This window comes from Phycodurus eques, chromosome 2 (genome assembly GCF_024500275.1).
Source record: "Phycodurus eques isolate BA_2022a chromosome 2, UOR_Pequ_1.1, whole genome shotgun sequence".
In the NCBI taxonomy this organism is placed as follows: Eukaryota; Metazoa; Chordata; class Actinopteri; order Syngnathiformes; family Syngnathidae; genus Phycodurus; species Phycodurus eques.
The window spans coordinates 44,216,792-44,229,320 of record NC_084526.1 but is presented as its reverse complement, the minus strand read 5'-3'; the positions used below and the strand labels follow the sequence as shown (position 1 = coordinate 44,229,320).

At 42.5% G+C, this 12,529-nt stretch overlaps 1 protein-coding gene across 1 annotated transcript in view; it reads left to right on the top strand.

The window, feature by feature from the left end:
• sbf2 (SET binding factor 2) overlaps positions 1–12,529 on the top strand; it is a 119,255-nt gene that overhangs the window by 42,841 nt on the left and 63,885 nt on the right. Inside the window, 1 exon segment of the mRNA XM_061670951.1 lies at positions 8,821–8,958. Coding sequence (XP_061526935.1) covers positions 8,821–8,958 — 138 coding nt within the window.

Sequence of the window (12,529 nt, the reverse complement as noted above, 5' to 3'; positions counted from 1 at the left end):
AATTGTCATATGCCTCCTTTTAACTCATTCATTGCTATCTGTAAATCAAGTCCGTGCGCTTCGCTTCCGCCTCCTTTCCTGGCATTGATGACGTAAGCGCGTTGTGCTCAGCAGAGAAAATTCCTCAATTCCTTTTTTCCTGACTGGAAGTACTCGAAAAACTCGAGTGCACGTTGCGGCCGTACTATAATTGTAAGATCCTTTCAAAGGCCGCTCACAATAAGCAATCCATGCCGTGCTTAAGCCCACTTGACACCTAAAGCCCGGTCGGTACATTTGACTGCACTTCTCCTCAGACACGCTTGACCCGGTCACAATTAGACATGCACTTGCAGCTCATTCCTCCCTACCGGGTAGTTATTATAAAGTGCGGGCACATGCGCACGCATTGATGATCCTGTAATTAATCAGATTGTGCCTCTCTTTGTTATTCATGATTCTGGCACCGCGCACAACAGTTATGAACAGTTACGAACGACCAGAAATAATCCTGTTAAAAGGCGATGGCATGCTTGGTCATGCACGGGGTGACGTTAGCTAGAAGGCTACCCATTATGTTTTGCTGAACTACCCAAAGACAACCCAACCAAACATTTTATGCATACATTTGAAAAAAATGCTTTTCCACAAACCCGTCTGTCCAAGTGTTTACAACATCCACTTGATTATTTTTTCAAATTTCGGTATATATTTTTTGAAGGAAATCAGGGAAAAAAAACTCAACCTCGTGGGGACATATCTGGCGGTGCAACCCCAAATACGACAACAGCGGTCACCCGTGTTTTGTTGCCTGGAAGTACCTTGGCGCCCATTGTTTCCAAACGTTGTGAAAAGGCCTATTGATGACAATTACAATTTGAAACAACACAATATGAAATAAACTTGGATGAGTTTGAAACCGTCATGAAATAAACAGAATAATAAGTCATCATTTGGAGTAGAGATGTCCACGGCTCTCTTGGTCACACGTGTGTGTGCGCAATGTATGTGTCATGATCAGTGCATTTGCGCCCCTGACCAGTTATTAATAATAACCACCACCAATTTCAAAAATGAAATTAGCAGAATGCAGTGTTATGCAATGAAGTGAAGTTACACCCAAACTGGCGAAACCTAGATGCTTGAAAAGAGGGAACGGGAATCCCGGCCAAATCCAGCAGGCTTTGAATTGCCTCGTGTGAGACCCCCCACCCAACTTTCTGGTTACAATTTTATGAATTAACCAGTGCAGCTATTTATTTCCAGAATGTGCTTGATGTTGCTGTTCAGATTTTGATGATGCCATATAAATATATGATAATTTCAAAAAAAAAAAAAAAAAAAAAAGATAATAATCAGGATTGCTTTTGATCATGTTATTGCAATAGATTCAGAATTGCAAAAACGTCATAGATGAATTTGTTGCACCAATTAATTCATGATTTTTTTAATATATCGCAATTTCATGGACAGTGAAAGCAAAACATACGTGAGAAGAAACTCATACAGGCGATCTGTGTGTATGTGTCCTGTGACTTTCAGTCTCCGTTTTGTCTCCTGCTGTGTCGTCGTACCTCATCCTCCTCATTGTTTTCAGTTCTTAAACATCATCTTACTTAACATGATGAGCCCCAAAAGATTGTGTTTATGCGCATAGTGCAGTGTTCGACTGAATGGAACATTGCCTGTTTAAAGAAATAGCATAAGCCTATTTTGTGTGTTTACAGGCACTTGTGCGTCATAAAAGTTGGCAATCAACACCATTTGTGTTTTTTGCAAAGGTCGAAAAGAGCAATCTGAATTTGAGACACTTGACACAGTCCAAATAGTTTATTCGTGAGCAAGTCAGCACCTTTATGTAGCTTGGTTTATCACCAATTTGAAATAAGAGGTGATTCATATTTTTTTGCCTCAGCTTTCTGTAATACGTACATGTAATAACCTTTATGAATTTTAAACTTCTTATCAGAATCAGAATCATCTTTATTTGCCAAGTATGTCCAAAACACACAAGGAATTTGTCTCCGGTAGTTGGAGCCGCTCTAGTACAACAAACAGTCAATTTACAGAACACTTTGGGGACATAAAGACATTGACAAAAAACAATTGTGCAAAAAGATGCAGAGTCCTCTAGCACTTAGAGCAGTTCGAACGACTAATATTGCAATAGTCCGGTGCAATGACCATTGTGCAAAGGGCGCTGAGACTTCAAGGAGTGGATGCGGTTTAAAGTGACGAGTAGTGCGATCATCTGGGACAATGTCGGTTGTGCAAATGTTCCAGATACTCCTCAATCAGTGTGCAAATGGAGCAGATGCTACTCTGGCATGAGTGGCCAGTATATGCAAATAGTGCAGCGTGGCGAGACAACTACAGTGAGTGCACGAGTAATACATAATTGGCCCCACAGAAATGTGACAACGAACTAAAGTCAAAAAATTGCCAGCTTGTTGTAATGGAATTATAGGTTAGGTGTTTAAGAAGTTGATCGCAAGAGGGAAGAAGCTGTCGGAATGTCTACTAGTTCTAGTTTGCGTTGATCGGTAGCGCCTACCTGAGGGAAGGAGCCGGAAGAGCTGGTGACCGGGGTGCAGACGGTCCGAGAGGATTTTGCACGCCCTTGTCTTAGTTCTGGCAGCGTGCAAGTCCTCAATGGTGGGTAGGGGGGTACCGACAATCCTTTCAGCAGTTTTGATTGTCCGTTGCAGTCGGAGTTTGTCCTTTTTTGTAGCGGCACCAAACCAGACTGCGATGGAAGAACACAGGACCGATTCGATGACCGCTGTGTAGAACTGTCTCAGCAGCTCCGGTGGCAGGCCGTGCTTTCTCAGAAGCCGCAGGAAGTACATCCTCTGCTGGGCCTTTTTGAGGACGGAGTTGATGTTGTTCGCCCACTTCAGGTCCTGAGAGATTGTAATTCCCAGGAACTTGAAGGTCTCGACGGTTGACACAAGACAGCTGGACAACGTGAGGGGCAGCTGTGGCGAAGGATGCCTCCTGAAGTCCACGATCATCTCTACCGTCTTGAGCGTGTTCAGCTCCAGGTTGTGTCGCCCACACCACAGCTCCAGCCGCTCCGCTTCCTGTCGATATGCAGACTCTTCACCGTCCTTGATGAGGCCGATGACAGTGGTGTCATCTGCAAACTTCAGGAGCTTGACAGTCGGGTTCGCTGAGGTGCAGTCGTTCGTGTAAAGAGAGAAGAGCAGCGGAGAGAGGACACAACCTTGGGGCGCCCCAGTGCTGATGCTGCGTGTGGATGAGGTGGCCTCCCCCAGCCTGACCTGCTGTGTCCTGCCCGTCAGAAAGCTGTAAATCCACTGGCAGATGGCAGGTGAGACGCTGAGCTGGAGAAGCTTGGTTGAAAGGAGTTCAGGGATGATGGTGTTGAACTGCTGAGCTGAAGTCCACGAACGGGATCCTCGCGTAGGTCCCTGCACTGTCGAGGTGTTCTAGGATGAAGTGCAGTCCCATGTTGACTGCATCATCCGCAGACCTGTTCGTTTGGTAGGCAAACTGCAGGGGGTCCAGCAGGGGACCTGTGACACTCTTGATCATTATGTTAACTTTTTTGGCTTCTGATTAAAAGTTGAAAGTGTTTGACAATGCTCCAGACCTCAACTGCTTCCTTGGAGATCCTCAGGCCAGCTTTACAGGAAACACTGGCTTGAGATTGCGCCACTGGACTCCCCTTTTCACCGGTTCGGTCAGGTTGGATGGTGAACGTTGGTGGACAGCCATTTTCAGGTCTCTCCAGAGATGCTCTATTGTGTGTAAGTCAGGGCTCTGGCAGGCCATTCAAAAACAGTCACGGAGTTGTTCTGAAGGCACTCCTTCGGTATTTTAGCTGTGTGCTTAGGATCATTGTCTTTTTTGAAGGCGAACCTTCGGCCCAGTCTGAGTTCATGAGCCCTCTGGAGAAGGTTTTCATCCAGGATCGTCCTGTCCCTGCAGCTGAAAAGCACCCGCACAGCATGATGCCTGCCACCACCACGCTTCACTGTCGGGACTGTATTGGACAGGTGATGAGCAGTGCCTGGTTTTCTCCACACATACCGCTAAGAATTCAGGCCAAAAAGAGTCCTTCAGGTGTTTTTTAGCAAACTCCATGCGTGCTTCCATGCGTCTTGCACTGAGGAGAGGCTTCCGTCGGGCCACTCTGGCCCGACTGGTGGAGGGCGGCAGTGATGGTTGACTTTCTGGAACTTTCTCGCATCTCCCGACTCCATCTCTGGAGCTCAACCGCAGTGATCTTTGGGTTCTTCGTTACCTCTCCCCCGATTGCTCAATTTGGCCAGACGGCCAGCTCTCGGAAGGGTTCTGGTCGTCCCAAACGTCTTCCATTTAAGGATTATGGAGGCCGCTGTGCTCTTAGCTCTTTTTCTGTCAATATGGAGTGCTGTGTGTACATTGAGGAAAAAAATGAACTTAAATGATTTTAGGAAATGGCTGCGATATAACAAAGAATGAAAAATTTAAGGGGGTCTGAATACTTTCCGTACCCACTGTACGTCTCTGTTTGTCTGCCTCATGCGTCCATACACTACACACTTACAAATTCATGCACACAGCATCTGATATCAACTGTGATCTTCTGAGGTATGTGGTCTGCGCACTGTTGATCTCTGCTTTTTGACAACAATGAATGCCATAGTTGGAATAGTTTAGGATGGGATCACAGTTATTGTCCTTGTCGTTGTTTTGTTTCTGCGCGCGTGCTTACACACCTACACTCACAGCACCACAATACAGGTTAAACAGATTTCCTGTAAGCTATTGTATCTGCTTGGATATGGTGGCATCCTGGTCAAAACCTTCACGTTGAAGAAACCCGCTTTCCCCCCAGCAATTTCCGCTCTCAATCCTCGTTCCTTCCTTTTTACATACTCTTCTCGTCTCTCCTTTTCCTTTGTCCCAGAGCTTTCGCTATTGTAGTGGTGCAACATGACCACACCAAACTGATCCAAAGACCTTCCCCAAACAGTTAGCTCAAATCTGGAAGCAAAGAATTGTACAAAATGTCCATAATTAAGATTTGGGGGGATACAGTATATACAGTGACTGGGGATACAGTACAATACCTTGAAATGTTTGTGAGGTATTAGTCGACTTTAGATTTTGTACGCTTTCGAAACAAAATTTCCTGTGATCAGTTAGGGTTGTCACAATCATAAAACCTTGAGTTTAATTTTTTTTAAGTATAAGCTGATCTTAACCAGTCTAGAAACAAGACACGTACAATGATAGAGTAAGAACTGTCGTCTGATGTACCTCATAAATCTCTTTTTTTTTTTTTTTTTTTTTAACATTAGCTGTCACACAAGTGTCAAAGCCATCACAAATGTAATGTAAAATGTTTAAAAAGAGAGTCAAGATGTAGTTACTTCAGCTTCTCGCCAACTGCATGGTTAGCAGCCGCCATATGCTTGTCACTTGTGATCAAAAGGTACACTGTTATGTACATGTGTATAACAATCTACACAGATATTCTTTTTAAAGAGCACAAACGGATGGAATTCCAATGTACAATAGAATATCCAAATGGCAGCCCTTTATTGACAAAAACTCTTATCAAGCAAACTAGAATGGAACAAAACTAAGACGATGCAGCGATACACATAACAGTATCGGTGCCTGTACCATCAGAATCAGAATCAGAATCGTCTTTATTTGCCAAGTATGTCCAAAACACACAAGGAATTTGTCTCCGGTAGTTGGAGCCGCTCTAGTACAACAGACAGTCAATTTACAGAACACTTTGGGGACATAAAGACATTGACAAAAAACAATTGTGCAAAAAGATGCAGAGTCCTCTAGCACTGAGAGCAGTTCGAACGACTAACATTGCAATAGTCCGGTGCAATGAGCATTGTGCAAGGGGCGCTGAGACTTCAAGGAGTGTATGCGGTTTAAAGTGACGAGTAGTGCGATCATCTGGGACAATGTCGGTTGTGCAAATGTTACAGATACTCCTCAATCGGTGTGCAAATGGAGCAGATGCTACTCTGGCATGAGTGGCCAGTATATGCAAATAGTGCAGCATGGCGAGACAACTACAGTGCGTGCACGAGTAATACATAATTGGCCCCACAGAAATGTGACAACGAACTCAAGTCAAAAAATTGCCAGCTTGTTGTAATGGAATTATAGGTAAGGTGTTTAAGAAGTTGATCGCAAGAGGGAAGAAGCTGTCGGAATGTCTACTAGTTCTAGTTTGCGTTGATCGGTAGCGCCTACCTGAGGGAAGGAGCCGGTGACCGGGGTGCAGACGGTCCGAGAGGATTTTGCACGCCCTTGTCTTAGTTCTGGCAGCGTGCGAGTCCTCAATGGCGGGTAGGGGGGTACCGACAATCCTTTCAGCAGTTTTGATTGTCCGTTGCAGTCGGAGTTTGTCCTTTTTTGTAGCGGCACCAAACCAAACTGTGATGGAAGAACACAGGACCGATTCGATGACCGCTGTGTAGAACTGTCTCAGCAGCTCCGGTGGCAGGCCGTGCTTTCTCAGAAGCCGCAGGAAGTACATCCTCTGCTGGGCCTTTTTGAGGACGGAGTTGATGTCAGGTCCTGAGAGATTGTAATTCCCAGGAACTTGAAGGTCTCGACGGTTGACACAAGGCAGCTGGACAACGTGAGGGGCAACCGTGGCGAAGGATGCCTCCTCAAGTCCACGATCATCTCTACAGTCTCGAGCGTGTTCAGCTCCAGGTTGTGTCGGCCGCACCACAGCTCCAGCCGCTCCGCTTCCTGTCGATATGCAGACTTGTCTATATTCATGCTCATACTCCTAAAAAATTCTCCAACGATACTACCGACTGCAAATTATGCCCCACAAAATGGATGAGGAACTCCGCGCTGGGTGACGCGAGTTGCGTCGGCCGGCTTGGCTTTGCGCCCATAGGCTGTGGCCAAGCCAGCTGTGCTCCTGTCAAGAAGTCACTGCAACGCGGTTCGTGGAGTAAAGAGAAGTAAGGGATAGTGTGGTAACATATCATTTCAGTTGTCGTTTCAAAATTGTATTTTAGAACTGAGATAACAGGCAACTAAAATGCCTTTTGTTACAGGCTAAATTTAAATGAAATGTGTGGCAAGACTCAAGAGAAAAATAGGCACTTGGGTGTTAAAAAGTTAAAATTGACAGTTACATTTCAGTGAAACTTATGGCATGTTCAAGAACTATTTGGGTTTTTTTCCAACAATATGATTCAAATCTGACACATTTTCATCAAAGTTGCAAGACATACAGTAATGGCAATACCAAGTATCGGTACTCTTTATCAGCGAGTACTCAGTTGTAAGTACTTGTACTCATACGCAGTCTGGAAAACAAAATTGTATTTTTACATCCCGTGTAAAAATACCCAACCAACCAGACCCGAGACTTACCGAGTTATCGACAAGACTCTTATATCTGACAGGTTTGGCACTGCAAACACTCTAATGCTGGACAAGTCACTGGACACTGCTTGTCTTTATTACTTTCAAAGTGGAAATTCTTCTTCTCTTGTTTTCTTATTCTCTTACCACCATCCTCCTTTCTTGAAAAAGTGGAAAAGGCAAAAAAAAACACAGGTCGTGTTCATCGTTTGATGCTGGCTGAAATGAGGTCAAGTGTGGTGTTCCGATGGCTGACTTGAGACACTGTCACGCATTATGACATGTTAGCATTTTTTACCTGAAAACGTCAGTCCCATTAAAAAACGTACACGCTTTAAGGCTCTACTCTAAGGGGTCTGCTCCAACTACTGCGTAAAAGATGAATTAGAAGTTGTGTCCCTAGACCTTTCTCCACGTTGACTCTGTAGTATCTGTTATTAGTTGTTCACAGAGACATCAATGTGTCACCAGATGTTTGGCACAAACCTCCATATACACTACAACCAACTTGCTCTCTTCCTCCTGCAGTCTAGCTTTCTCCAGAGAGCAGTCTAAACATGGTTTCAGAGCCAGACCAGTTGAGCCTCCAGCAAAAACACAACAAGCGCAGACACAAACACTTCACGCCGAATGCCTGTCTAGCTCCCATATTTTGGCATCACTCCTCTCTTACGTCTTCAAAGTTTGTCCAGCCTAAAAGTCATTTGTTTGCCATCATTAATTATGGACAATAGGTCAGTTGGTTTCGTGTCAGAGGACGCATCATAACCGTGTTAATCAAGAATACATGTATACAAACCATACACTTGTTCTGAGGACTTAAACCAGGTGTCATTGTCCCCAAATGACAGTTGTAAAAGATCTATTCTGGAACAGCTTGACAAGATAGTATGTTAGAGTTAAGCCTCCAGCAATTTTAATCCTGCCCAAGACAAAATAATACAAGTGTATTCAAAAAAACTTCGGTATTGTAGCAATTGTACAACACAGTTTCTTTTCTTAATTGTCATGACAGGATTTTGTAAACGTATTTTATTTTCTGTCCTTGCTCCTGTAACGCTGCTTCCTGCAGTTTATGAGGATGTCTGTCACTGGAATGCAGCCTTTTAATCGAACAGGGTTTTCTCTCTTATGATGAGACAGTTCGCAAAAGCATTTCATCCTGATATGTCACTTCCAGCTTTGATGAGTAAATATAATTGCAACACTCAAACAGCACATCCTGTTTGCGTTGTCCAAATTGGCAATGACTGGTAAATATGCTGTTGCTGAGTCCAGTCAAGAATTGGTACGGGTACTGGCAGAAAGTCTCAAAGGACATACAGTAATAACAGGCTAGCTCTGTATATATGTGAATAAAGCACTTGATCCGTTTGTTTCTGCACACCACAAATGCGTCTTTTCCAGCTGTTAATTAACTTAATTTCTATTACATTTTCCAGTAATAGTATTTTCTAACTTTTGCAGTTCTGCCAGCCAGGAGGTTGGAAGCTGTCCAGGGAGAGGAAAGCGCCCACCTTCTTCACCGTCGTGCTGACGGATATCGAGTCAGACAGACACTACTGCTCTTGCCTCACTTTCTATGAGGCTGAGGTCAATCTGCAGGTAGGATTTCATACATGCGGCTATCACACTTTTCAACATGAAGTCCTACATACATCCAGGTTGTCAAAAACTCTGATTGCACCACAAGTAAACAAACGAGGCTTTTTTTTTTTTTTTTTTTCTCTCTCTCCATGGTCTTCCAGTTCTTTCGGTGGTCTTGAGCTTTTTAATAATGGACCAAACTTTTGAAAGTTTTCGCTCTCAAATAGATTTATGTTGTTTTCTCAACCAAATGAAGTCCTCCTCCTCTTCGGATTGGACTTCAAATGTGCTAGTTAAAAATCTCTGTGGGATGCGCACTGAAGAAGATCCTGATTTACTTTGAGCCCACCCCTTAGTTTACCCATGAACTGCCCCACGAGCCTCATTAATCCTCAACTAATGAAATCAGAAATCTCGCTCCTCACCCTCTTATAGATTGCCGCGATAGTAAAATTAATTTTGCTGAACGCTCACAATGAGTCTGAATGTGTCGCCCTCGTAACTCTTAAAAGCCATCAGGGATATTTTGGTTTAGCAATATGAATGGTTCTCATTTTCTGTTTTCCGTTTTTGGATTATCTTTCTGTTTTTTAATGTTCTTTGGCACTTTGCTTTTCCTTGAAGGAACGCACATGTGTGACATCGTCCAGAATTAGGAGAAAACAAAAGTCTCGATGAATCCATCTTAATAAAAGGCATGCAGGATGCTGATAGTAGAGATACAGTGAACCTGTGCTCACCCTGGGCTTTTGGACTCACTCATGCATGCAAGTCGACATCCCCATCTATCATTGATCACAACAGATTAAATTGGACTTGATTAGTGTCTGATTATGAATGACCTCGTTAAATTCTCTCCCTGCCAAGAGCCCACAGAATACCAAAGTAATTGTTTCACCGTGTTTGCCTTTGCGAGAGACCCACTGTGATTTCACATCCTTGAACATGTGCACGACAGTCGTCAATCACGTTCCGGTTTGATCAGCAAATCGTAGTTTAGGTGATTTTGAGCTGGAGCCTCGTACAAGTATGTCACTTCTCAAAAAGTTGACAAGTCACCAAAAAGGAATCTTCCAAATCAACAGTTGTTCGTGCTTCTTCCTTTTTAACCTTGTCATTAAATTGTGTGAATCAGACCATAATTATTTTCACCCCTCCTGTTGTACAATCGAGTATATAACCACAGTGGTTTAAAAGCAACATGAGGCAAATTACCACATCAAAGACAGAAAATAACCAAAAATAGCCCAGTTGTTTTGCTGTAGTGGGGTCTTTTTGCAGAGGAGCTGAATAACATTCGTTGTTGTTCGTCACTAGCTGTTAGTTCCCCAGCTGTCTAACACACTGCAGGCCACTGGATCATCTTTATTCAGTCATTTGTCTCATCCGTTTGATTGGAGTCAAATAACAGATGTAGGACTCTTAAGGCCTGATTAACTAAGATCCCAAATAGTGGGCGCTAAATTACGTGTTTCCTTACCCTAACGGATTGTGCATGCTCTTGGCAACAGGTGTAAAAGTGGAGGAGACCACCGTATTAAAAAGAGGATTTTACGCTTTAGGTAGCTCTGATGGTTGTCAGCCAAATTTGGGTGAGCACCGCAAGCGCAAAATGAAGTTTGAAGTGATGGGATTGGAACTGTTAGCGGAAGACAGACAACCATATTAGAGCGTTACAGAAAAGAATATCTAATCTATTGCGACGATAATATTGGTAAAACCAGCTCTGAGCGCCCATCCCGGGTAACATTCCGTTCAGAACTTTGGACAGCACACCCGAAAAACTACTCTTGGAAAGAAAAGCACCAGAAAATTGTGTCACAGTGTGCAGAAATGACCCAGACGCAAGGAAATGCGCAATTAAAAGGAGTTTTAATAGGTGACTGCCCCAAAGTCAGCCCTGAGTTCAGTAAGAAGCTCCAAAATTGAATGGTTGAGGAAACGATATCTTGCATTTCAATAATTTATAGACCAGTGGAAAATATAAGTTCTTCCTGTCAACTCTGAGTAATGGTTATGCGCAGCTGTGCTATTTGTTGAGAACATAAGCTCACCACCAACCCACAGTGCTGCCTATGTGGAAAAATAACAAACATTTGTCTAATTGGTGTTGTTTTTAAATGTTAATCATAAATATTTCCATGCCAGTGCTGGGGTCTGCATGGATGGAGACTATAGCTGACGTACAGTAATGTTCTTCAGGCCTCATATTAGTTTAGGTGCGATAGAATCAACAGGATCTCTTTTGGTCGCAGCCAAATAGTTCACTCCATCATGTCGAATTCATTCAATACGCAATTAATCAACAATTACTACACAATTGACAAACATATTATCCATCCATTAATCAATAATCATGCCTAGGGTTGGGCATCATTAGAATTTGAGCGATTCCGGTTCCGATTCCGCTTCCAAACGATTCTCGATTCCGATTCTTTTAGGGTCCTGGGTCAAAAAGGTTTTAATAAAGGGTGTCCAAATTATCAACATTAGCAGACTAAAATGAGCATTTGACTCGCGGTTCTTTTCTAACCAGTATCAATATCAAACCTATGAACTAAAAGACAGTGTGTGTGGAACTAACCCAATTGACTTAATAATCATTCACTGTTTCATCTTAAAGTTAAATATAACATTGTTAAAATAGTTTTTTTTTAACAATGGTATATAGCTGCTCCTGTATTCTGTTTTATCACTTGCAATGGTTTAAATGTGCAAGTTTTAACTTGACTTCTTGTTTTAAGCTTGGAGACTTTTATTTTGAAGGATACGCACCGGAACTCAGCATTTTGGCACGAAAAGTAACTTCACACGGCTCCGGTGTTTGTTTGTTTGTTTTTTTTGTTTTTGTTTTTTGTTTTTTTTTTAACTCTGGTTGATCCTCCCATAATCCTTTGCAATGTCACAAATGTAATTGAGTAACGTTGAACGTCTTTATCATTAAAGGTGCTAAAAAAAAAAAACCATACTCATATGCATCTGTATAAAGTTTGTTGTGCTTAAATCTTTTAATGGGATTCAAATTAAACGGTCAAGCATTTCAGAAAAGCATTATCATTAAACATAACATAACCATAAAGACATTAATGATGGTTGTTGTTCAGTCATCAGTCATATTTATTTACAAAAACAAAAAAAACATATTCCACAAATTCTGCAAGGGTATGTAAACTTATCAGCACAAATGTACATATATGCAGTCATACGTACCCCTGTCATATTGGAATGAAAGTGTAGGCTACACCTTTTTTATAATCACTAAGTGGCGGTGGCATTTTGGAATGAAAGTGTGCAGCTTTTTTCATAACCACTCGATGATGGCATACATTTCTAAAATGTGAAGGTTTTTTCCATTTGCCCTTACAGATTTGTCCTGTTAAAATGTGCCCATTAAATTATCTACTCGAATTGTTCTCTAATCCTGCCAGTTGCCTGTAAAATAAATGCTACTGTATTATTCATTATTCATAGTCAACGTAAAACAATACAATAACGGTGATATTAGACTGTGAAAAAGTGATATTGAATTCAATATCACTTTTTCTTTATCCCAACCAGGGCCTGATAAGAATCCGGGGCTATATTTGGC